The sequence below is a fragment of the Triticum dicoccoides genome, chromosome 2B (genome assembly GCF_002162155.2).
Source record: "Triticum dicoccoides isolate Atlit2015 ecotype Zavitan chromosome 2B, WEW_v2.0, whole genome shotgun sequence".
NCBI lineage: Eukaryota > Viridiplantae > Streptophyta > Magnoliopsida > Poales > Poaceae > Triticum > Triticum dicoccoides.
In genome coordinates, this window is record NC_041383.1 from 801,673,418 (window position 1) to 801,700,488 (window position 27,071).

The window sequence follows — 27,071 nt, forward strand, 5'->3', positions numbered from 1 at the left end:
TGTAAGCACAGTTTGAAGTTAAGCCAACAGTTCTACGATGAGTCGATGATAACGAGTCAGTCGGATAAAAGAGATTACCTTCAAGCATGAGGAATAACTTCTTGGCGAGCCCTTCCAGATAAGCCTCCAGATTGTTCTTCTTCCCCATCAGTTCACTAGGCTTGTCACTCAGACCTATCTTGTCATTCTTCAGACGACTGACCTCCTTGTTGGCCGCGTCGAGAGCAGCTTTTAGATTGGTATTCTCCTCTTCAAGTTTACCAACTGAAGCTAGCTTTTCTTCTGCGAGCTTCATCTTGTCCGAAGCCGCTTTCTGCGCCTCGGCGAGGTCAAGGTCCTTCTTCTTCAGAGCCTCCTTCAGTTTATCTGCAAAGTGACAATGAGATCAGAATAAGGAATGGACAAAAAAATAAAGGTAGTTGTCAAGATTCTCACCAAATATACCTTTTGCTTCCTCCTTCGCCTTCGTGAAGTTCTCCTGGACAAGCTTCAAGTCAAGTTCGAGCTGGATATGTTTGTTCTCCAATTTAGTATAGCGAGACACAAGCTCGCAAGATTTCTGCGAAAGGTCAGTCGACAGACATCAAAGATAGGTCACTTCCGAGTGACTAAGAGAAAAAATTGTAGCATTTCTAAGACTACAGTCGAATAAAAATATTCAACAGTAGTCTCGGGGACTACACCCAGTGGGTGCACTCAGCGTGGCCCCACTGGTTCTACTGACTCAGTTCGATCAGTCGACCGAAAGAGACAAAAAATTATGATCCTAAACCATAGCTAACTGCCAGCAGTCAGCCACGGTATCATCATGATATATAAAAAAAGAGATGTTCTTCAGACCTTAGTCGACTGCCAGCAGTCGACCATGGCCTCGGGGACTACACCCAGTGGGTGCACTCGGCGTGCCCCCACTGGTTCCAAGATTCCATTGGACCAAACCGAGTGGAGAAGTTAGAGTGAACAAATTCACAATATAAAGACTACAGTCGACTGCCAGCAGTCCACCATAGTCTCGGGGACTACACCCACTGGGTGCACTCAGCGTGCCCCCACCAATCCAAAAAAATCAATCGACACACCCAGTGGGTGTATAGATACAAAGATCTTCAGAAAGAAGAGTTTTCATATACCATATCCTAATAGAATAGGCGGCGACCAACTGACCTGGACGTTGCTCTGAAGAGCTGAGCTTGCATCGTAAGCCGCTTGGCTGGCGTCTCGGATCGCCTTCACCTGCTCCATCATAACCCCCGCCTGGCGTAGAGCCTCCTTAGCAGCACCCGCTTGGTCCTCTGGGACGTGGTGTGTGGCGAAAAGGGACGGCGGATCGGCAGCCGACGATGAAGGTCAAGCACTCGTCAGCGGCATAGCAAAGGACACAGAAGTCCGAGTGACGTTTCCTCCCTCCTGAACCAGCGTCTCAGGTGCTGACACAACTTGAGCAGTCTTGCCAGCAGGCACCTTTTTATTCCCCCTCGGCCTCAGCGGCGCCTCGTCGTCATCATCAGGGAGATCAATGACATGAGGTGGGGCTACAGGAAAGATTCAAAGTTAAAAATGAAGATCCAATCGACCAAAAGCGAAACTACAGAGATCATACCAAGGTTGGAGGTGGCAGCATCTTCCATTTCTTGGTCCTCCTTCCTGGCTGAGGTCTCGGAGGTAGCAGCACAGCAGATTTCAGAAATCAGTCGGTTAGCCAACGAGTCGACCAAGAGTTTATCCATGCTAAACAAGAAAACACAAGTTCTGCTATTACCCGGAAATAGTGGGAATCACCATCCTCATCTTTGGCAGGGCCTTCATCGGCTTTGATGACGTCGCTCAGGGTTGCTTCGGTGCTTTCTCAGTCGGTGCCGGAGAGGTCGTCCGAGGGTGTTTCGTCGACTGCCCAACAGGCACAGTCGCTTTGCCATGCTCGACTGCAGGGTCATGGGCGAGCTTGGACGCCTTTCGGTGCGGGGAGGGTCCACTTCCTCCTCCTCTTTCTCCTCCTCCTCTTCACCAGAGCTGTCGTCTTCTTCATCCTCCTCACTATCAGATTGCCACTCCTCCTGACTTTCACCTCCGCTCCCCTCCTCCTCAATCTGTTCTTGCGCCCCGTTGGGCATCGAGTACATCTCGGTAGTGACCTGGAAGAGAACAAACAAGACAAAAGTCAGTCGACCGATGTTAAGCAAACAGGATGGAGAAAACAGGATCACGATCAAAGATACAAGATTGGACCTTGTCTACTTCATATGACTGGTCGAGTGGAGGAATCCTCCTAGCTCCTCGAGGGTTATCCTTGTTCCCTGTGATGGCAGTCATCCACCTCTCCAGCATGGCATCCTCGACCTCCTCCGGGTGGATTCGAGTGGTGTCTTTAGTGCCAGAATACTTCTACATAGGATGGTCTCGATATTGAAGTGGCTGGATGCGTCGTCGGAGGAAGACCTCCAAGAGATCCATGTCGGTCACCCCGTCACGGATAAGCTAGACTACACGCTCGACCAGCACCTTAACCTGCGCCTTCTCCTCCGGGACCACCTTCAAAGAGGACAGCTTGCTCACTCGGTCCATGGAAAAAGGAGGGAGTCCAGTCGACTGCCCTGGCGTCGGCTGGTCTTGGCAGTAGAACCAGGTCGACTGCCACCCTCGGACCGACTCGAGAAGGACCATGGCTGGAAAGGCACTTTTTCCTCTCATTTGAACCCCAAGGCCCCCACACATCTGAATCACTTGGGTTTTCTCGTCACTCGGATTGGCCTTTTTCACCGTCTGGGAGCGACAGGTGAAAATGTGTTTGAAAAGGCCCCAATGAGGCCGACTACCCAGGAAATTCTCACACAAAGACACGAAAGCAGCGAGATACATGATGGAGTTGGGTGTGAAGTGGTGGAGTTGTGCCCCAAAGAAGTTCAGAAATCCCCGAAAGAAAGGGTGGGGCGGCAAAGAAAACCCGCGGTCAACATGGGTGGCCAAGAGGACACACTCACCCTCCTGAGGTTGCGGCTGCCACTCCTTCCTCGGGAGCCTCGCTGATCCATGGGGGATCAGTCCTTCATTGGCCAGTCGTCAAGATCTTTCTGACGGATAGTCGAGCGGATCCAGTCGCCTTGGATCCAGCCCTGTGGCAGACCGGCCTGTGACGAGGATCCGCCCCGACTGGTCGCCCTTCCCTTCGCCTTCGTCGTCACCTTCTTCGCCCGCTCCAAAGCCGCCGTCTTCTCCTTCACCATCATCATCGGCGAAGCACGCACGGAGCAGCAACGCTAGGATGGAGGCGAACGCAGCGGATAAATCTGAGGAAGAGGGAGAGGAAAATGAGGGTGCACTATTCAAAAAACCCCGTCCGGCGACTTATATGGGGTTACTTCCGAGTGACTAACTGGTAGGCCCGGATGATCCTGTCAAATCCAGCAACAGTCGCGCGCTCGATACGTGGCGAAAAAGGTGGTACGGAGATCGAGGCATTCCTGCCTTATCCCATCCGAGTATCGCGGCCTCCTCCACTTCGCGCGCTTCCTGAAATTCAGAGACCGCTAAATCCACGAACTGCAGAGCAACTTGTCGGACTGAAGATTTCCTCCGCTCTGTCGCTCGAAGATCTTCAAGTACAGAAAATTCACTCGACGGATACAAAGAATGGATCAAGGTGACTGAAAAAGAAGTTGGTGCCGTTACCTAAATTCATTGATCTAGAACAAGACATACTCATAACACGAAAAATGGGTCGGAAGAGTTCTCAACTCCTTCCCCACTCAAACCTCGATCCATTCGGGGGCTAATGATGAAGCCATGTACCTTGGGTAGGGTAATGGACCTGTGCAAGATACCCTCCCCAAGGACATCTCTAGAAGAAACTACCTTTCAGTCGACCTGGAAGGATTTCACTCGACGGACTCGAAGACACTCGACCATGAAGCCACTCACTCGACCACCAGGAGATCTAGAGTCATTCTGCACACAAACGGTCTGTCATTAAGTAGTCTTTATGGTCATCATAGCACTTTATGTATGGCGTTACTAGTAACGCCAGATCTTAATGTACCTTAAACCCTGCATAACTGAGGGCCAGAGGGGTCTGGCGGACTCTATATAAGCCACCCCCCTCCTTAGTGTAAAGGGTTCGCACCCCTGTAACTCATACGCATATAATCCAGTCTACCGCCTCCAGGCTCCGAGACGTAGGGCTGTTACTTCCTTCAAGAAGGGCATGAACTCGTAAACATCTTGCGCATACAACTACTCCATAGCTAGGATCTTGCCTCTCCATTCCTACCCCCCTATTCTACTGTCAGACTTAGAACCACGACAGCCATATCTGCATATGCTAGGCTCGTCAAGTTTAACCTGAGTATTCTGCGTGTGCAAAACTGGCTTGCACCCGTTGTATGTGAACATAGAGCTTATCACACCCGATCATCCCGTGGTGTCTCGATACGAAGAATTGTCGCAACGGTGCATACTCAAGGAGAACACTTATACCTTGAAATTTTAGTAAGGGATCATCTTATAATGCTACCGCCAAACTAAGCAAAATAAGAATATAAAAGATAAACATCACATGCAATGAAAATATGTGACATGATATGGCCATCATCATCTTGTGCCTTTGATCTCCATCTCCAAAGTACCATCATGATCCCCATCGTCACCGGCATACCATGATCTCCATCATCTTGATCTTTATCAACGTGTCATCACATGGTCGTCTCGCCACCTATTGCTTTTGCAACTATTGCTATCGCATAGTGATAAAGTAAAGCAATTATATGGCACTTGCATCTTATGCAATAAAGAGACAACCATAAGGCTCCTGCCAGTTGCCGATAACTTCAACAAAACATGATCTTCTCATACAACACATCATGTCTTGACCATATCACATCACAACATGCCCTGGAAAAACAAGTTAGATGTCCTCTACTTTGTTGTTGCAAGTTCTACGTGGCTGCTACGAGCTTCTAGCAAGAACCGTTCTTACCTACGCATCAAAACCACAACGATTTTTCATCAAGTGTGTTGTTTTAACCTTCAACAAGGACCGGGCGTAGTTCAACTCGATTCAACTAAAGTTGGAGAAACAGACACCCGCTAGCCACCTGTGTGCGAAGCACGTCGGTAGAACCAGTCTCGTGAACACGGTCATGTAATGTCGGTCCGGGCCGCTTCATCCAACAATACCACCGAATCAAAGTAAGACATTGCAGGTAAGCAATATGACTATTATCGCCCACAACTCTTTGTGTTCTACTCGTGCATATAACATCTACGCATAGACCTGGCTCGGATGCCACTGTTGGGGAACGCAGTAATTTCAAAAAAATCCTACGATCACGCAAGATCTATCTAGGTGATGCATAGCAACGAGAGGGGAGAGTGTTGCCTACGTACCCTTGTAGACCGAAAGCGGAAGCATTATGACAACGTGGTTGATGTAGTCGTACGCCTTCACGATCCGATCGATCCTAGCACCGAAGGTACGTCACCTCCGCGATCTGCACACATTTAGCTTGGTGACGTCCCATGAACTCTAGATCCAGCTGAGGTCGAGGGAGAGTTTCGTCAGCACGACGGCGTGATGACGGTGATGATGTAGTTATCGATGCAGGGCTTTGCCTAAGCACTAAAACGATATGACCGAGGTGGAAATCTGTGGAGGGGGGCACCGCTGTCAGGACCCCGACTCAATGCCACATCGATCTAGCATGTAACACCTCATATCACTTTGCGGCCTCACGCACGGTATTCCCACGGGTGTCGCCTTACCTTTGCCCGGGACCGTTTGCGCCTTTTGGCACACGTATATGACAGTGTCGCTAGCATCCATATGATAAGGAGCCCGGGCTGACATGGCTAGTCGTAAACCCAAAGCGGCACAGACTTATAGGGACAGGCATCCATGACCCAGCATCGAACGTGTCGGTCATCAGCGAGTGAATCCAGGCTGTAGCACTGGGCTAGCAGGACTCCGGTGAACCGGGCTGTAGCAGGCTAACAGGACTCCGGTATTCACCGCGTGACATTTCCCCGAAGGGACAGACACAGGAACGAAGAAGGACACATGCCGGCCAGCCTAAGTGTTCCGGAGCAGTAGCAAGCTACCATGGCTCGGTGGAAACACCAGGAGACATTTCCCCGTAAGAGAGGCTACTAAAGATAAACAACTAGATGGTCAGATCCCACACATACCAAGCATTTCAATAACATACACACAATATGCTCGATATGTGCAAATACAACATGGCATCACAACATGACTCTATGACTCAAGTAATCTATTCAATAGGCTCCGAGGAGTGAGATATTACAAACATGGGTCTCATGACCCAACATTCAGAGCATACAAATCAAGCACAAGCGGAAGCTATCATGTCTGAGTACAGACATCTATAAATGAAAAAGGCTGAGAAGTCTGACTATCTACCAAATCCTGTTGAGGCACAAGATCGTAGCTGAGGTAACAAGCTAAACGTCGAAGACCACGCGGAAATACTAGTGAGACTGAAGTCTCTCTGCAAAAACATAAAATAGGCAAAAGTGAGTACAAATGTACCCAGCAAGACTTACATCAGAACTATCTACATATGCATCATTATCAACAAAGGGATGGTGGGGGTTAACTGCAGCAAGCCAGCTTTGACTCGGTGGCTATCCTAAACTACGACTGCAATGTAACTCTTTGAGGTGGCGCACACGAGTCCACATATTCACCATATCAATACACCACTATGGAACCGCTCCCGTCTCCCTACGAGAACGCCATCCATAGCACTCACGCTTATCTTGCGTATTTTAGAGTATCCACTTTCACTTGTCTATGAACTGATATAAGCAACCCAGAAGTCCTTTACCGTGGACACGGCTATTCGAATAGATTAGGTTAACCCTGCAGGGGTGTACTTCTTCACACACGCTCTCACCACTTACCGCCGTTTACACGACATGTACTCGGCAACCTTCAAGCGGAAGCCCAACGTGGGTGTCGGCCACGACCTACCTAATCACTCAAGTCTCTAGTCCAGGTTTATCGCCTATTCGGGTTCCATCCATGAGGAGATCCGGCCGGAGTTTCGCTCACAGCCCCAAACGATGTGTACAGGGTTCCGTGACACCAAACGGGTGCCCGGTTTACCCGGCCACGTGCCTACCGCATCACAGCCCACCCCTACGGTCAGCGCTGTCCACGGCCTCCAGCATACTACAAACACCAGAAACTACTTGCAACTCCTGGACAGAGGACAAGGGTGATTAAGAAGCCGAGAGGGTCCATTGGTTTCGGGCCCAATGCGTGGTAGTAGCTGAATCATGGATCACAAACACAGAACTCAGTTCCTGAGGACGGCTGCAATGAGACAACCCACCATGTACTCCTACATGGCCTCTCACCGCTACCTTCACCAAATCGTGTTCACACACTTAGCTCACACACAGTAGGACATGTTCACACACCTCTGATTCATCCCCGATGAATCAGACCTGACTCAACTCTAAGCAGTAGCAGGCATGACAAACAAACATGAATGAGTAGGCACAACAGGGCTCAAACAACTCCTACTCATGCTAGTGGGTTTCATCTATTTACTGTGGAATGACAGGTCATGCAAAGGATAAAGGGGTTCAGCTACCGCAGCAAGTAACAGATGAATCGATGTTGTCCTAATGCAGTAAAAGAGAGCAGGAGCGAGAGAGTGGGATTTTATCGGAATGAACAAGGGGGTTTTGCTTGCCTGGCACTTCTGAAGATAACATTGAGTCTTCATCAGTGTCAACGATCACATCATTGGCATCACGTCTATCGAGAGGGGACAAATACCGGCAACACAGAAGGGAACACAATCAATGCAATGCACAATATGATGCATGATCATGACATGGCAAAATGAATGTGTTTTGGGCTAATGCAACTAGCAACAGATTAAATGAAGTTGGTTTGAATACAAGATTCAAATTCAAACTCCATATGTGATTATTCAAATGTCATTTAATTGATTTGTGCTAAACAGCACCTATAAGTTGTTCTAACATGCATGAAAATGGTACAGATGGATTCCTTGAATTTTTCTGATAATTTTTCATATATAAATTATTTAATTTGGAGTTACGGTTAATTTTCTATGATTTTTAGAAGTTTTAGGCATTTTCTGAAATTTCCTGGATATTTAGAATTAAAATAATTCCAGAAAATGAATTTACTGCGTCAGCACTACGTCAGCATGACGTAAGCGAGTCAACGGGCAGCCCAGGTCAAACTGACCAGTGGGTCCTCCGTGTCAGTGACTAACCTAACTAACTGGGTTAGTTAGCGTTTTAACTTAAACTAACATAGATTAATTAGGCGGGCTGGTCCCGCATGTCAGTGACACAGGGAAGGTCAAACCCCGGTCAAATGGCCCAAACAGGCCGGCGGCTCAACGCCGGCGGCAACAGGCACGGCGGAGGGCTTCGGGATCGCTCCTCCGGCGACCATTCGGGCGGCGGAGAGGCTCTACGGGTAGCTGGGAGGGCGCCGCGTCTTCCTGTGGAGTCGGTTGGGGTCGGGGCGGCCGGAATCGGCACCGGCGTCGACCTAGGTGGCCGCCGGAGTTCGGCCAAGGTCGAACGCGGAGCTGCGGTTCACTAGAGGGGAAACGGAAAGGCTCTGTGGGCTCCTGGGAGGGCGGCGAACTCGGTAACGTGCTCGGGCGCTAGCTGGGGTGACCCTGGCCACGGCAGCGCCATGACCGGCGGCGAGGAGCAATCGGCTCCGGTGAGAAGGCGGCTGGAGTGCGGGAACGAGCGCGGGGAGAAGGGGAAATGGAAGAGGAGCTCACAGCGAGGTCGATGAGCAGCTCGGTGGTCTCGGGGAGGCGGCGGAGGTGGCGAATTGACCGCGGCGAACTTCGGTGGCCGGCGACGGAAACGGCGATGGTGGCGGCGTTGCAGCACGTCCGGGAGGTCCGTAGCTCAACGAGGAGGTGGAGGGGGTTGTGGCGGAGCTCGGAAGCGGGTCGGGGAGGCGAGGGGAGGCCAGTGGCTACGGTGATGCCCGTCGGCGGCGGCGGTGGTTCTCGGGTGAGAGGGAGAGAGAGCAGGGGGAGAAGAGGAGGGCGAGGGAGAGTGAGAGCGGTGCGGGGCAGCTGCGTGGCTTCGTCCGGGGCATCGAGGGAGTCCGGGGGAAGCAGGAGGTGGCCAGCAGAGGGGGGAGGTGGCGCGCGCGCGTGCCGGCGAGCGTCGGGCACACGCCCTCGTCCTTCTGTCCGAGGAGGAAGACGACAGGGAAGGCGCGGGTGGGCTGGGCCGGCCAGGGGGGGAAGCTGGGCCGGCTGGTGGGCTGCACGGGTGAGGCCAGGTAAGGTTTCTCTCCTCTCTTTTATTTCTATTTTAGTTACTGTTTTCTATTTTCTGTAATTGTGTTTGGATTTATTAAAAATGCCAGAGCATTTCCAAAAATCATGCAACTGACTGTGGCCACTGTTTGGAATATTTCCAACAGTAAACATTTCAGTTTGTGATTATTTGAGCATTTAAAATATTATTAGCAATTAAATGCCCAAATGCAAATACTATATAATTTAATTCAAAAATCCAGGAATAGCCTATAAATATGTTCATCATTTTTGGAAGAGGTTTTCACCTTTAACAGAAATTATGAACATTTCCAAAGGGCATTCTGGGTTATTGAAAATATTTTTATTGAACCTAGTTAAATTTCATTTGGTGCTAGGGTTTCAACAATCCCCATTTCAAATTTAAATGAAATTTAAACATGGTGCAACACTCTAATGCATGCACTAGGCATTGTCAGAACTAGGGATGTGACAACCGCACACGGCTAAACAATCAACTTGTGTGTCTATGGGGTGCCCCCTCCCCCATATATAAAGGAGTGGAGGAGGGGAGGGCCGGCCCTCTCTATGGCGCGCCCAAGGGGGGGAGTCCTACTCCCAGTAGGAGTAGGTTTCCCCCCTTCCCTAGTTGGAGTAGGAGAAGAAGGAAGAGGGAGAGGGAGAGAAGGAAAGGGGGGTCGGCCCCCCTCCCAATTCAGATTGGGCTTGGGGTGGGGCACATTGGCCACCTCCTCCTCTCTTCCACCATGGCCCATTAAGGCCCATTAACTCCCCGGTGGGTTCCGGTAACCTCCCGGTACTCCGAAAAAATGCCCGAACCACTCGGAACCTTTCCGGTGTCCAAACATAGCCTTCCAATATATCAATCTTTATGTCTCGACCATTTCGAGACTCCTCGTCATGTCCGTGATCACATCCGGGACTCTGAAAAACCTTCGGTACATCAAAACACATAAACTCATAATACCGATCGTCATCGAACGTTAAGTGTGCGGACCCTACGGGTTCGAGAACTATGTAGACATGGCCGAGACTCACTTTCGGTCAATAACAAATAGCGGAACCTGGATGCTCATATTGGTTCTTACATATTCTATGAAGACTTTATCGGTCAAACCGCATAACAACATACATTGTTCCCTTTGTCATCGGTATGTTACTTGCCCGAGATTCGATCGTCGGTATCATCATACCTAGTTCAATCTTGTTACCGGCAAGTCTCTTTACTCGTTCCATAATACTTCATCCCGCAACTAACTCATTAGTTACAATGCTTGCAAGGCTTATAGTGATGAGTATTACCGAGAGGGCCCAGAGATACCTCTCCAAAACACGGAGTGACAAATCCTAATCTCGATCTATGCCAACCCAACAAAAAGATTCAGAGACACCTGTAGAGCACCTTTATAATCATCCATTTACTTTGTGACGTTTGGTAGCACACAAAGTGTTCCTCCAGTATTCGGGAGTTGTATAATCTCATAGTCTGAGGAACGTGTATAAGTCATGAAGAAAGCAGTAGCAATGAAACTATAACGATCATAATGCTAAGCTAACGGATGGGTCATGTCCGTCACATCATTCTCCTCACATCATTCTCCTAATGATGTGACCCCGTTCATGAGATGACTACACATGTCTATGGTTAGGAAACATAACCATCTTTGATTAACGAACTAGTCAAGTAGAGGCATACTAGGGACAATATGTTTTGTCTATGTATTCACACATGTACTAAGTTTTCGGTCAATACAATTCTAGCATGAATAATAAACATTTATCATGAAATAAGAAAATAATTAATAACTTTATTATTTCCTCTAGGGCATATTTCCTTCAGAAATGATTACACGCATGGACCAACGAGGCGTAGGTACAATAGACCCAGTAGTTTGTAACAGTTGTGCTGTCGTTAACTCCTTATTGCACAAGACGAGAAGATACTTCCAGCTGTAGATCGATAGTAGAAAGGGCAGTGATCAATCATTGTGCTACGTTCCCCGGCATCACTGGTGTCGATTTGATATACTCCACTTTGATCTTCTTTAGTCTCAGGACCACATTGCTCATCGTCGTCGTTCTCTGGTCAGGTAAGTCGGAGGAGCAGAGAAGACTCAGCTCCAGTACTGGCACAAGAAAGCCATCGGCCAAGTTGCAGCTAGAAGACGGGCCTTGCAATAGCCGCTCATCGACGACATGCATGACCTCCGAGGGGAATGCTTGATAAACCCATCGCCGAAGGCTTAGTTCCCCGACGAACATGGCATCTGTCGGCCTCCTTCCCGATAAGACTTCAAGGAGCATGATTCCAAAGCTGAATATGTCGCTCTTCCGTGATGCTTTTCCAAGAGACCCATACTCTACTCAAGAAACACATAAGCAAAGGTCACAGCAAGTACGATGAATCACAAGTCTATGATTTAATATGTTGTAGCTAAGTACCTGGTGCCATATACGATATACCCAACGGTTCCGGGCATGCTCGCATATGTCATGGAGTTGTCATCACCTCGAAGCAGCCTTGCAATGCCAAAGTCCGCCACATGTGCTGTCATATCCTCATCAAATAACACGTTGCTAGGTTTCAAGTCACAATGCAAGATCACCTCGTGGTGCTCATGATGCAGATACGACATTGCCATTGACACGTCAAGCAAGATGCCCAACCTCTCAAGGAACCCCAAGCGCATTGTACTCTGGGACTGGTGTATGAGTGTCTCTAAGCTGCCATTTGGCATGTACTGAAGTATAAGCACTCTAAAGTCGAGGTTAGAACAAGTGTTGAGTATTCGTATCAGGTTGCGGTGTCGCACCATGCGAAGAACTCGACACTCCGCATCAAAACCTCGGATGGACTGGCCCAGTTGCATGTCCAGAACTTTTATCGCGACCACCAAACCACTGCTCAATTGGCCCTTGAAAACTTTTCCAAAGCTTCCAGAGCCAAGTATGTTATCTTCGCTGAAACTGTTGGTGGCGCGAAGGAGCTCATGATATGAGACTATCTTATTGCATATGCCATCGGTTGGATCGACATTATCTTTGACCTCTCGCTTCTTAAGTTCTTTTCTGATACATAGGTATAAGCAAATTGCAATACCGCCAAAAGTAATAATGACAATCAGGATATGAAATTTCAACAAGTGTTTGTTACTTGAATGAGATTTGTCAAGGCATGGTGGAAATCCTATGCGTGGAGCACCGCATAGCCCAACATTTCCAACCAAAGATTGTAATGTGAGATTCAAGAAGACACCTCCCTCAGGTATCTGACCATCTAGCCTATTAAAGGAGAGGTTCAAGGTACTCAAGTATGTAAAGTTGGCAAAGAAAGTGGGGATGGTGCCAGAAAGATCATTGGAGGAGAGATCTAATAATTCTAAGCTAGTTAGATTATTAAGTTGGTTTGGAATTGGGCCTTCAAACAAATTACATGATAGATTGAGGTAGGTTAGCATTTTAAATTCCCCGATTGATCCAGGAATCTTCCCATCCAAGAAGTTGGAAGAAAGGTCCATTTGATCGATTTGGCTTATCGCGCCAACATCAGCCGACAGCACACCACCAATGGAATTGTGAGAAAGATTTAATTTGATAAGTTTATCTAGATAGAATAGACTTGTTGGTAGTGCAGAAATGAACTGGTTATGGGACATGTCAATGTATTGTAGACTGCTAAGGTTGCCAATGCTGTCTGGTATAGAGCCAAATAATTTGTTTTTCTGCAAAAACAATCGCTCAAGACTCTTGAACATACCAGTTTGACTTGGGATAGTGCCTAACAATTCATTCATGGAGATATCAAGTAACACAAGGTTTTCCATTGTAGTGATGGAGTATGGTATTTCCTTTGTTAGTAGGTTGTTGGAAAGATCTATCCAATTCAGACTGCTTAAATTTGAGAGAGTAGCTGGAATTCCACCGGTTAACTTATTGTAACTTGCACGAAAAGTGATTAATTGTGTAGAGAGGTTTCCCATATGGTCTGGAAGGGTACCCGTGAAATAATTATTCGTTATTACAAGGTCCTGGAGTTGACGGCAGTTGGAGAGAGCAAGCAAGAAGTCTGTATTCCCCTCTAATTTATTCCTAGATAGAAATAGCCTTTTCAGAGTTGCAATTCTCCCAAGTGTTGTGGGTACTTGGCCGGAAAAGTGATTTCTGTACAAATATAGAAAGGACAATTTGGACAGGTTGCCAAGAGAAGGTGGAATTGTACCTTTTAGTTGATTCTCTTCAAAATTTAAAAATGAGAGTTCTTGCATTAGACCTACTTGTGGTGGGATTTCCCCTTTCAGGTTGGCATAGGAGAGATCTAGTAGAGCAAGATTGGTGAGATTGCTAAGCTCAGATGGGATTGAGCCAGCAAGGTTATTCCCACCCAAGGAAATCCACTGGAGATGCGGCAATTTGGCTAACCATGTTGGCACAACATCCGTAAAATATTTTTTGGGCAGACCAAGTACTTCAAGGTACTTGCATGATGCAAGCCCCGAAGGAAACCGGCCGGAAAATTTGTTTTCACCGAGGGAAAGTATTTCCAACATTGGTAGGCTGAAACTTTGATTATCCGGAATTTGTCCGGTTAGATTATTGGATGGAAGTAGCATGACTCGCAACTTGGACATGTTGTACATGGCTTGTGGAACTATGCCGCTGAGTTGATTGACTTGCAGATTCAGCAACTCAAGATTGGAGAGGGAGGCAATATTGTTAGGTATAGGACCCGATAAGCTGTTGTTTCCAAGACGGATGTACCTCAAGGAAGGTGTGTTGTTGAACATATAGGGTGGTATTTGGCCACTAAGATAATTTGTTTCTAAAGTAAAATTTCTAAGATTCTGCATATACAACAGTAGGTCACAAGGGATCTGACCTGAGAGTTGGTTGCGACCTAGATGGAGGAACTCGAGCCTTGTAAGGTTCCCAAGGACAGGAGGAATGGCATTCGAAATCATATTCTGACTGAGGGAGAGATATCGAAGACGGCGTAGCTTGCCAAGTTCAGGTGGGATGGAGCCGATAAGGCCGGTGTTTGTAAGGTTGAGAACGGAGAGGAAAGAAAGGTTACCTACGTGAGGTGCCAGGGAGCCGAGGAGGGAAGTGCCCGGCAACGACAGAGCTGTAACACGCCGGCGACGGCGGCTGCAGGTGACCCCGGCCCATTGGCAGAAGGACCTATTGGCTACCCAGCTGTTGGCGAGGATGCCGACGGGGTCGGAAAGCTGGGCTTTGAAAGCCAGCAGAGCAGCGAGGTCTGCGTCGCTGCCGGTGCCATTGGCCGGACTCGAGGAAGAAGAAGAGGCCGGGACGGCGGATAGTACTAGCGCCAGAACTATGATGAGAGGAATGCGGGCAGATGATGATGCAGCAGCGGCCATTGGAGCTGTTTACCTTTGCCGTGATCCGTGAAAATGGTGGATTTGTACGTGGTTTCTGCAGAATATCACCTTCCTGCTCCGTGGCAGAAGCTGGTGCACCGATCGTAGTCACTATAGTCACCTTCCAGTCGCTTCACGCCACGGCGGGCATGTCGGCACAGTCTACGGCTATATCACACTACAGCGATCGGCCGGTTCAAGCCCGTCAAACACGCACCGCATGTAATACGTCCTGGAATATCGAGGGAACGAGACAAAAACTTCCACGCCACCAAGACTGGGGTACTAGTCAATGCAATAAGGATAACAATCTCCGGTGTAGAATGCCACAGCCACACAGGCCTGCTGCTCCCTCGGCCCCTACAGGCTCTCCAGCTCACATAACATGGCATTTTAGACATTGGCATGATCCTCAAAACGCAGCTTAAAACTAGAGTGGTATTGTTTCCCCAAGATATTTACAAACCCCGAAAAAACTACTACTCGTAGTATTTTCTTTTTCAGTGATGTTTAATCACTTTGATTTTGTGTATTTGGAGTTTTTACTCACTAGGATTCTCTCAAATGCTTCAGGAGGATGGGTTGTTCTAAGTAACACTTGTCATGCAATAACTTGGAGCAGCTAACCAACTAATGATCGGGGTCGCGACTCAAGGTCATGATATGACCGTTGGCAGGTGGGGGCCGCCAACCAGCTCGGCAAAGGTTAAAAATTTGAACTCTCAAATTCTTTGCGGTAGGAGAACCACCCTGATGGTTTCTTAACTCTTTAGTGAGAATATTGACTATAGCCTCCCGAAGAACATCGTCTCCGAAGCTGAAGAAAATGACTACACCGTGCAAGATCTTCAAAGTCAGAGGATGCAAAGACAGTATTTGCGAAATACTGTCTTCGTATCACCTAAACCCCTCTTAACAGTATGATGTTCCCTATGACTCAAGCCAGAAGACTAAGTCCTTGCATTCCAAGTCTTTGACTAATTCTTCATAAGGGCGTACCAAAATCTCCAATGTATTTCATACATTTTAGGTGCCGTCAACGACAACTAAACCAAACTTCCAGGGACTTTCTCCTATGTATACTCCCAAACATATTAGTCCCTTAACCCTTTTTTGTCGTTAGTACTTCGAAACCAAAGAGGACACTGATGCACTTACAGAGGCAAAACCAAATAAAGATTTAAACGTTGCTAAACAAGCAAAACAAAAGTTTTTTTTTGCCTCAGGGCATATGCCCAATGCACGACACTTAGAGAGGGCGCCAGAATCATTGTCTTGGTCGATGGGCGATTTGTCCATCGAATCAACCAAGCACTTAGATTTTTCCACCATGCAAGATAAAACGAGTAGTGTAGCGAATGATTTTCTTAGCGCCTATAAGTAGAGTCTGCCGTTGAAACAGTGGGCTCTCAGACGGATTTTTAAATTTAGGATATTTTTTATATTTCCCTAAACGCCGTTTAAAATAAAACTTAGACGCATGTGCTTTTTTTAGAAAACCTAGACACCTGTGCATGTGTTATTTTTTCTATAACATGAAAATGGCCCAAGTTGTACTTGCTGTCCAAACAACCCTAAAAGAAGTACAACATTCGGCTGGTTGGCCTTTCTCATGGACTTCCCCGTTCATTTGTTTGCAGAGAGAGAGTTGCACTCTCCACCGGAAAATCCTATTCGCCGCTCTCTGCGACGAATTGTCGAGGGATCGCACAGAGGAGCGGCGCGAGCTACCGACATGGGCCGGCCCACAGTGCGTCCAACCGGTTTTGGGAACCTTCTAGAAGGTTCCCTGAACCGGGTTTTTTCCTGTATTGTTTTTTCTGGTTATTTTCGGTTTTCTATTTTTTTTAGTTTTTTTCCTTTTCTGTTTCTTTTCTTTTTTTAGTTTCTGTTTCTTTTCTTGATGTTTTTTTAAATTTAACAACTTTGCAAAAATTGTTAGCAAATTTATGAAAAATGTCTGCTTTTCAATTTTTGTTCGCGAGTTTCAATAAATATTCCTTTTTTCAAAATTGTCCATGTTTTCTAATTTGGTTTGCATTCAAAAATGTTTAGGAATTTCAAAAAGTGTTCCAGCTTTCCAAATTTGTTCACGGATTTATAAAATGTTCATGTTTTCAAATTTTCTTCACAAATTGAAAAATGTTCCTAAATTCCATAAATTTGTTTGGGAGTTTGAGAAAATGTTCCTGTTCCAAAATTTGTTCACAAATTTCAAAAAATGTTCATATTTACAAGTTTTGTTCAGAGTTTTGAAAAATGTTCCGTTTCCAAAATTGTTTGCAAATTTGAAAAAATGTTTTGTTTTCCAAATTTTGATCTGGGGTTTCAGAAAATGTTCGTGTACAAAAGTTGTTTGTGTTTCAATTTTTTTTTGAAATTAGAAAATTTGTTCCTGTTCAGTTTTTTGGGTAGTTTAAAAAATGTTTCCGTTCTAAAAAATATGTTTGCCTCTCCAAAATTCGTTTGTGTGTTAAAAAATGTTTGAGTTTTCTCAAAAAAAAATGAAAAAACCTTTGATAAAACATTCACGTTTTGTTTTTGAAAAAAAATGTTTTGTGTTCGAATTTTTGAAAGATGTTCGGATGGGCGTTTGAGTTTTCTTAGGGTTTTGCAAATGTTCTATGATTGAGAAAGCTAGGTAGCTCAACTGGTTCGAATTGTATCCTCGGAGGCAGCAGGTCTAGTGTTCGAGTCCTGGCATTGTATCTTTTTTTATTCCAGCAGTGAGCTACTGTTTGCGAGAGAGATGGGCCGGCCCAGTCTCTCGATCCCCTATGCGATTGCTCGACTGCTTGACGCAGAGAGCGTCGCATAGGAGCTCTCCTCTCCACCCACACCACCCTTGATATTTGGCCCGTTCTGAAAAGTGGCCCAAGGCAAGCAATTCTTTTGAAAACAAAACTTTTTTTTGCTCCCACTGAAAACAAACCTTTTTCTAAATGCACTGGAAACAAATTTGAAAGATAAAAGCAGGCGCAATGTTTAGATTCCAGAGTGGTCGGACAAAGGATGTTTCCCTCATAGAAAACTCTGGCTGCATAGCTTGATGACATGGGCTGGGGTGGTCGTTCGTCACGATGGCGCCATAGCCGCGCTCTTGGTGTCCTCTCTATTTTCATGGAGAGGAAGAAATGGGATGTAAGCAGCCTACCTTGGGCGACGAGGGAGAATGGAAGGGTAGGTGGGTAAGTTTTGGCGTCGTCGGGAGCTTTATGGAAGTCTGTGGCCGGCCCAGTCTCTCGATCCCCTATGCGATTGCTCGACTGCTTGACGCAGAGAGCGTCGCATAGGAGCTCTCCTCTCCACCCACACCACCCTTGATATTTGGCCCGTTCTGAAAAGTGGCCCAAGGCAAGCAATTCTTTTGAAAAAAAACTTTTTTTTGCTCCCACTGAAAACAAACCTTTTTCTAAATGCACTGGAAACAAATTTGAAAGATAAAAGCAGGCGCAATGTTTAGATTCCAGAGTGGTCGGACAAAGGATGTTTCCCTCATAGAAAACTCTGGCTGCATAGCTTGATGACATGGGCTGGGGTGGTCGTTCGTCACGATGGCGCCATAGCCGCGCTCTCGGTGTCCTCTCTATTTTCATGGAGAGGAAGAAATGGGATGTAAGCAGCCTACCTTGGGCGACGAGGGAGAATGGAAGGGTAGGTGGGTAAGTTTTGGCGTCGTCGGGAGCTTTATGGAAGTCTGTGGCCGTGGGCCAACGGGTGGTGACATCGGCGAGGAGGCGTGCACGATGTTTGCATGTGCGTTTCCTCTCTCGGAGAGGAAGATGATAGTGAACATGTTAGGTGTGGGGGCTAGGCCTCGTGTGGGAGCAGGTGAGCGAGTTGGGATGTCCTGCTATGCTGGTGGCTGCTAGGTTTGCGCGGGAGAAAACCATTTCACCGATAAGGGTTAGTTTAGATTGGTTTTCCATTTCCCGACCATACAAAATAGAAATAATATGGAAATGAATTTATTTGGAGGACCAAACAAATTCAAAATGGGCTGAAATTATAGATTGGCCTCTGTGACATATATTTCAAAGCTCCAATAAAATATCTGGTAAGTTTTGCAAAGCTTGAAGAGGATTTGAATATAAAAGAGGAAAATGCCAAGAAGAGTATTTGAGATAGGGGTGCAACGTAGGAGGGTGGTAAAATTCCTAGAATGTGGTGGCTCTCTAATGAGTAAATAACACTACTTGCAAAATTCGGGAGGTGGGTCTTGAAAGGAAAGGCCAAAAGGGAAGAAGGTGGTCTAATAACAACAACAACAACAACAACAACAACAACAACAACAATAATAATAATAATAATAATAATAATAATAATAATAATAATAATAATAGTATTAATAATAATAATAACAATAAAAACAACAATATTAATTAGGGCTTGCAAAATTAAAATTGTTGTTGTGATTAATTAGAGCATCTACAACCGGACCTCTCAAACCAGCTTCATACTCCCGGGCGGGCCGCCCGGTCACGTTTTTTCGACCCAGACGAACGCCTCAAACGGGTCTCAAATGCCCGGGCTGGCTGTCACCCCCATATCCAGCCCAAATATGGGGCGGATATGGGGGCGCCCGGGCACGCCCGCCACGCTGGACTAACTAATGGGTCCCAGTTAAAAATGTCGTCAAACCCGGCGGTCTGAAGCTTGTGTCCTCCGTCGGACCGGTGGTGCCACGTGGCGCAGTTCCGGCGGGCCGCATAGTGCATTGCCCAGCTATTTAAGTTGGCCGGCGGCACTGAAACCCTACCATCCATCCACATTTTCCTCCTCCCGTCCGCCGCCGCCGCCACATTCCACTCCACCCGTCCGCCTAGTAGCCATGCCCCCACGCCGTCGGGTGAGGAGCGAGCCCTTTCTGACGCTGGAGTGTCGGCTCAAGCTCCTTGAGCAGATTCGGGCTAGGCGCGAAGCCCAAATAGTCGCGGGGCTACCTCCGAATGTAGTGGATCCGGAGTGTTAGAGATATATTTGGGATACATGTATTTGGTAGTCTAGAATTTGTAATCCATCTTCTACTTTATCTCCAGGAGAGGCTTCTTGCCCTCCAAGTCTTGTACTCAATATATACTCGCCCTCGAGGCTCAATAATAAATCCATCGTATTTCATTGAATCTCTCTATCCTTTCTAACATGGTATCAGCCTAATCGATCCTAAACCCTAGCCGCTCCCGCACGCCGCCCCCTAGGCGGTCGGCCTCCATGACCGCCGCCGGGAGCCGCGCCGCCTGTACCTAGGGTTCGTCCACTGGTCGTGTTGACTGGCTGCCCCAGAGAGTCTTTTTTCCCGAGCCGTTGCTCCGGGTTTTTTTATCTCTCTTGCCGGTCGTTTTGATCGATGTTTTTCTTTTTGGTTTTTTGATCTATGCTCAATCGGTTTGCCTCGCCTGCCACCACCGTCGACCCCCGTGCGCCTCTACTCCGACATCGACGCGACCGGCAGGCTTCTTCACCGACTCGGCGGCCTCGCGCAACAGGCGGCCCTTCCCGGCCATCGTCCGCGCACCGACCCACTCATCGATCTATGCCGGCCGTCACCGCCCTCTCCGACCGTGACACCTGCCTCGTCTCAACCCGGCGGCCTCGCGCCATGCGGCCGCCCATCATAGCCAATGTTCGCGCGCCGGCCGGCCCGCCCATTGATCCACGCCACCCGCCTCCACCGCGTCTGCACGGTGGCCCTGTGGATTGCCTCGCCGGCCTCGTCCTTGGCTGCGTCAAGCTCACCGTCTGCCTTCGTTCGAGCGTCGCTGCTACGTTGGTCGCTCGGGCCTCGCTACCCGGGCGCCAGCACTGCTTTGGCAGCCCGGGTGCCGGTGATGACAAAATCATTCGCACGATGTCGCACGCTGTCCTCACCGCTGGCTTCATCTCGGACTCCGCCGCCACCCCGTCTTCACCGGGCGGTGTCCCCGACCTCGCGCGTGATCGGCTTGATCACCCGCTTGCCGCCGCGATCCGTCCCATCTACGCCACGCGACCGACCTGGCCCGTCGGTCGCGCATGCCTCCGTAGGTCCCGTGAAGATCGTCCCCGAGATCAGCGCGTCCCTCCACCGATCGAGCAATGGGCTGTCACTGCGTCGCCCCGTTGGTAGGGGAGCGTTCCGCCTTAGAGGGAAGCAACCGCGAAAGCGGGGGTCGACGAAGCGGAAGCGAGAAATTATTGCTAACTACCCAAAGTGAGAAGCAAAAATGTTCTGATAAAGATGTTCCTCGGTATTATCATTATGACTTTCAAAATCATGTGCGGTAGCAATACCAAACCAAATACTACGAGGAAATGGGGAGCAAAAAGAGGTCGCGTCATACCATACAGATGAAATGAATGAAATATATTCCTGCTATTTCTGTGCCTATTAGTACTTCGCTCTGACCACATCAAGAGGAGTAGTTTGTTTTTCTTTCGTAAAGCAAGCCCAAGGCTGGATATTCACAAGTAACATGTGGCATCAAGAGGAGTAGTTTGTTTTTCTTTCGTAAAGCGAGCCCAAGGCTGAATATTCACAAGTAACATGTGGCAGACCTTCTTCAAAGCAATGCAAGTGAAATTGAGGTTTAGCTCTGCCTATCACCCACAATCACCCTGGGCCCTACCATACGATGAAAGTTGTTCTTTAGAAATCAAGTGAACCATTGGTTTCGCTACAAGGGAGGTACTAGTTATGAGCTAAAACGAAAGAATGAGAGTACAAGGTATGGGTCTATGCTTCTGGCTTTCTCTAGAAAAACGGAAATGGGATCTCTCTCTGGTGGGAGCCTGGCAGCGGGAAAAATGGCACCGGAGAAACTTTTAATTTGTTATGAGCCCAAACGATGGATTCAATGAGTTGTTGCCAATAACCACGGCCGCTGAATAAAAACATTAAACTGAAGGCCCAAACAAAATGAGCACCACATCGAGTGGCAGGGTATGTGTGTAGGTATTTTCTAGGACATTTGAAACAACATGTTGATAAATTGCTATAGAAAGTGGGGCTAGATCGAGAGTTCTGAACTTTTCGTGGGTTGGGTGATCTTCAAACTCTTGTTTTTCTAGCGAAAGAACGCCCTTCTGAGCGGTGATTCGGATCAAAACAAATGGATGAGCCTCGTTTTGCTTCAGCAAGTGTACGCTGCAGAACGATACTCAAAAAAGTCAGCAGTGAATGAGTCCGACTCGAGTTCATGAGTCAAAGGCATGGCAAGAGAGCGAGTTCGACTCGCGAACGATCCGCAAGTGAAGGACCGATCCTTTAACACTAGTACTGTTGCAAGCCTGGTACTTGGCCATCTTTGCATTTATTGCGATTCTTTCTCAACTACTATTCGAATTGGAATAGTTTTATTACTTCAATGTAATCCTTTTTTTTCAGCTTCACTCGCTCGCTCAAAAAGCTCTAACGCTCGTTTACGAGTGGAGTGCATAAGCCCTTATAGAAGTAGGGTGAGTCCTTACTACATGAACTCGTAGGTCAAGCACAGAACGAGCCTTGTTTATGAAGCTTCGCTTCATCATCTTGCTTGCTTCAAATGGAATTCGAAACTTCAGAATAGTTTTGAGGAGAGCCAAGAGGACACGTTCAAGGAGTAGTGTAAAGTAGCAGACAGAGGGGCATATCCATAAAGGAGTCGAATGAAATCAAAATATCATGTTTGGTTTTGAATTAAAGATCACTTTATTCAGTGAATTGACAAGTTCCTGATGCTTTTACAGTAGTAGCAGTCTCGGTAGCAGAAGTCACTCGGACTAGCTGAACTCTCCAGAACAAACACAACCTAGGTGGTTTGACGAGGTTCAAAAGAGGAAAGGCTTGCGATGGATACCTAGGCACCCAGAATCCAAACGCTCCGTTAATTGATATTTGTAATAATTTGGAAATGAAGAGACAGATGTTATTTTTAAATCACTTCTTTTTGCATAAAAATATTTAATATCACTGAAAACATGAGTAAATGGGCTTCTGCCTGAGCTTCCAAGGATAAAGGTAGATGAATAGCCATTTGATCTCCATCAAAGTCCACATTGAAACCCTTACACACTAATGGGTGTAAAGAAATAGTACTCCCCTCAAAGTTTTTAACTGACTCACTTCATTTACAAATACAAAATTATTGGTTTGGTTAATTTAGTTATATGGATAGCTAATCTTTGGGCTGACTTGGTTGACATTGGTATGTAGTCTATGTTATACTGTTAAATAACAAGCCTTCTATTATCTATATTCTAGTTAATATGTGTGCTTGGGAGTCCTTGCAATTTGAATAAACCAAGATCTTACCATGACTGCAATTTTTGGATCAATGAAGACTTCGACACCCTTGATCTTTTCAGATATGAATGAAAGTCGATAAGCAATCTCCGAAACCATGAACTGATGGACATCAAACTCTCTTGGAGAAATACTTCTTGAACAGAACAGAGCTGTAATTCTAGAAACTTCCATTTTCCATTGATCTGGGCGTTGCTATTAAAAGTGGGTCTACCCGCCCATATTGATATTCGGGCGCATGGTAAACATCAGTACTCTTTTGTACCCTTTCCTTAAAATGTAAAGTGGCCATCTTTGACTTTTTTGATGGTCGGCGGCGCCATAAACTCGATAACCAGCACCGCGGATACTCCTGCCAATGCTATGAATGCCGCCCTTGTCTCTAAAGCTGCGGATTACAGCTCCTGATTCAAACAATTTTTTTTCTGAAGTATGAGTCTTGTTTGTGACATTCAATTCCAGAATGAACATTCAAAGGAAAAGTAGTATGGGATGCTCCCACGCTTCGGGAAGGTGAGGTGAACTAACAATTCCTTCCATCGTGTATCCTCGATTGATGCGGCTTCAGATACTTCAATTGTAGATTTGAGTATTGAGCGAAAGGTTACACCTACAGGATACGGTATGGTATGGATTATAGGCCAGCCGAGCCAGACCCAGGAAGAATACGAAGTCCAATTTCCTCAACCGCGCAAGCATTGGGCTTTTAACCTAATGGCCGCAGGTTCAAGTCCTGTTATACCCAAAACAAAAAAAAACCACTCTTGTATTCGTAATGATAACCACGAGTTCCAGTGCACTAGATCTTGTAGAACTTAGAAACGAAGCCCTATCCATTAGTATTCCACATAAGAAATCCATTCTAAAAAATATACAATTAGATTAGCTCTTCATAGACAAACTGGGGGTTTGTGAGCCAAGGTAAGATCGGCTCCGGATCATGGGACCCACCTTGTTGAAGATCTGGTGGTGCTATCCGAAGACTTAAATGAATAGCCATCGCTGTTAAGAACAACCGAGATCCAATGAGAATTTGCACGTAGCTTTTTGTCTTTGACATAAAAAAATAAGGGCCGCAATGCCAACCCTGTGGTTCTCCTCACTGTTGCATAAACTCGTGCGTAGCTTTTTGTTGGGGAACGCGGTAATTTCAAAAACTTCCTTACGATCACGCAAGATCTATCTAGGTGATGCATAGCAACGGGAGGGGTGAGTGTGTCCATGTACCCTCGTAGAACGAAAGCGGAAGCGTTTCAATAACGCGGTTGATGTAGTTGAACTTCTCCGTGATCCAACCGATCAAGTACCGAATGTACGACACCTCCGTGTTCAGCACATGTTCAGCTCAATGACGTCCCTCGTTCTCTTGATCCAGTTGTGGGCGAGGGTGAGTTCCGTTAGCACGACGGTGTGGCGACGATGATGATGATGTAACTGGCGCAGGGCTTCGGCTAAGCACTATGATGGTATGATCGAGGTGTGTAACTGTGGAGGGGGGCACTACACACGGTTGAGAGAAACTTGTGTGTTCTAGGGTGCCCCCTGCCCCCATATATAAAGGAGCAAGGGGGAGGCCGTCCGGCCCTAGGGGGCATGCCCAAGAGGAGGAGTCCTACTAGGACTTCCTATTCCTAGTAGGATTCCACTTCAAGGAAGAGGGCGAAGGAAAGGAGAGGGAGAGGGAGAGGGAGTAGGAAAGGGGGGGCGTGTCGTGGAAAGGTCATGACAGATGTCCTAGCAAAAGGACTTAGTCATGGAGCCATCGCAACTAGGAAGCTTAAAGGGTTATAAACGAACAAAGGATACGGGAGTTTATACTGGTTCGGCCCCTTGCAGTGAAGGTAAAGGCCTAATCCAGTTTGAGGTGGTATTGCTTATGTCTAGATTACCAGGGAGCGGATTCGCTTGACCTAGCTTTTGATCTGATGTTACTTGTCCTGAACCGCCGCCGGGTCGTCCCTTTATATACAGAGGTCGACGCCCAGCGGCTCACAGAGTCCCGACCGGCTCATAAACAGTGTCCGGCTCGGTGACTACCTATTCTTGCCTTACAATACAAGTCATACATATATGGCGGTTTATCTCTACGGCCTTAAGTCGCCATTGGGTCTTGGGCCCTTAACTGAACTGCCATCTTAGTATCGTCATGGGCTTCATGTGATGAATCGCCATAGGTATAACCCGGCCCCTCCTGGGCGGGTTATACTAATAGTTATATCCCCAACATTAGGCCCCAGATTGATTTGAACTGGTTCATGTCAATCTTCAACACTGAGAAAAAATCTTCTACTCTTCATTTGTGCGAAAGTTTATAACCCTCCATGACGTCATCTTCTGGATTTGTGATAACCCGCCGTGACATCACCTGCCATTAATTCACACTTTGTCCAACATATCTCAACGGATCCTTATCTTAATAACCGTCCTGAGAATCGAGGCGTCTGGGCAGCTGGATAACCATGTTTTCGGCATCCTCGTTTTTCGCGCCCACTTATCAGTCTTTCCTTATAAATAGCCATGACCGGTCTTCTTCTCATTCTGCTCCTTTCCATTGTCTTCCTCCTCTCGTGACCTTCTGCTGCTCGAGCTCCGCCACCACCGCAGAGCACTCCGTCGTCCTCGTCGTTGGCCGCTGCATCACCCTGAACGAACCAGAGAACAGCGACGCACCTCCGCCGTTGATCTGCACTTGTAAGTACTGACCTTTTTGTACCCCTGATCCACATTAGGGTTTCTGTACTTCTCTGTGTTCTTCATTAGTTCATCGAAGTTCATCCTTAGTGCCTGGATCGTGACCCTCTTAGATCTAGAAATAGCATAGAACTTGTGCGGTGGTAGTTTTGCGCTTGCTTTCCATACCAGCAGATCCTTTTCCCTTGAAGAAAGATCCCTTAGAACTCATGAACTTATCTGTACTGGATTTTAGGTCTTGATTTATTTTCGTTTTCTGAACTGCCGCTGATCCAAAATAATGATCGCAATCTATGAAACATGTTTGTGTAGCACTTAAACAAAAACTGCACTTTGATAAATCCACCTAGTCGTGGAGGCTCATACCACCGGCTTTTAATGGTAATGCTCAATAGATAACATCAAATTGCTCATGGCGGCTTAAACTAATAACCTGACTGCTCATAGCGGTTTAAATAACCCGACGTAATTAGTCATATACCATTAGGCCCCTTTATAAGCCGCCGGTTTGAATATGTGCTAGTGATATTTCTTCCTCCAACTTAGAATGGCAATTTTACTCTTTTTTAGGCTTCCTTCTTCACAAGGCCGCCCAAAACAACCACTTCTTGCAATTGGGTCAAATCCATCATCACGGATAGTACACTTGATGACTTGGAAAACCGGATACCTGCCCAAAAAGGATGTCATGTCTTATCATCCTCCTAACCCGACAGAAGAGAAGCCACAACCCAAAGAAGGGGAAGTTATTGTCTTCACTGATCACATGAACCGAGGCTTTTTGCTGCCCGGCTCTAAGTTCTTCAGAGACGTTTTGCACTTTCTCGACCTCCGTCCTCAAGACATCGGACCAAATTCCATGTCTAACATCTGTAACTTTCAAGTGTTCTGTGAGGTGTACCTTGAAGAAGAACCTAACTTGGAACTTTTCAGGGAATTATTTTACTTGAACCGCCAGAATGAATACTCCGATGGACCGAGTTTGGAACTTGGCGGGGTCTCAATCCAACGACGGAGAGACGCCATTTTTCCTTATGCGCATTCGCCGAGTCACCCCAAAGACTGGAACCACACATGGTTCTAATGCCAAGATACTTCTCCGGCTAATGAGAACCCTCTACCCGGCTTCCGCGCCCTGCGCCTTGAGTCCAATCATCCTATTCCATACAAGTTGTCGGCTGCTGATCGCCAGAAGCTCGCCCCTACCATGGCTAAAGTCAAGGCTCTTTTGGGGAACGGCTTAAATGGTATTGAGTTGGTCTGGGTTTGGGTTGCCTGGCAGATCATCCCGTTGAGCCGCCGCTCTAGTTTAATGTGTACCTACACGGGCGAGAAGAATGATCCACTGCGCCACAACCCTGACGATTTATCTGATGATGTTATCAATGATATGGTGAAATCACTCTTGAATGAAAGCCTAGCAGA

At 47.1% G+C, this 27,071-nt stretch overlaps 1 protein-coding gene across 2 annotated transcripts; it reads right to left on the reverse strand.

Moving 5' to 3' along the window:
- Positions 1–11,148: 11,148 nt before the first annotated feature.
- Positions 11,149–14,695, reverse strand: LOC119368895 (probable LRR receptor-like serine/threonine-protein kinase At3g47570). Of its 2 annotated transcripts, none has more exons than XM_037634013.1 (2): positions 11,764–14,695; positions 11,149–11,674 (listed from the first exon to the last, which is right to left on the reverse strand). In XM_037634013.1, exons 1-2 carry the CDS (start codon positions 14,693–14,695, stop codon positions 11,298–11,300), a joined length of 3,309 nt encoding a protein of 1,102 aa, XP_037489910.1. In that variant the 3' UTR covers positions 11,149–11,297. The 2 variants fall into 2 exon arrangements, with proteins under 2 accessions (XP_037489910.1, XP_037489909.1); XM_037634012.1 differs by having other exon boundaries at positions 11,492–11,674; positions 11,757–14,695.
- Between the last annotated feature and the right edge of the window lie 12,376 nt (positions 14,696–27,071).

Bases quoted from the DNA above. Each gene is read 5' to 3' on its own strand.
- LOC119368895 (XM_037634013.1), bottom strand. From the start codon at position 14,695: ATGGCCGCTGCTGCATCATCATCTGCCCGCATTCCTCTCATCATAGTT. The intron at 11,675-11,763 runs GCACCAGGTACT...TTTCTTGAGTAG, and splicing joins CGTTGGGTATATCGTATATG to AGTATGGGTCTCTTGGAAAA.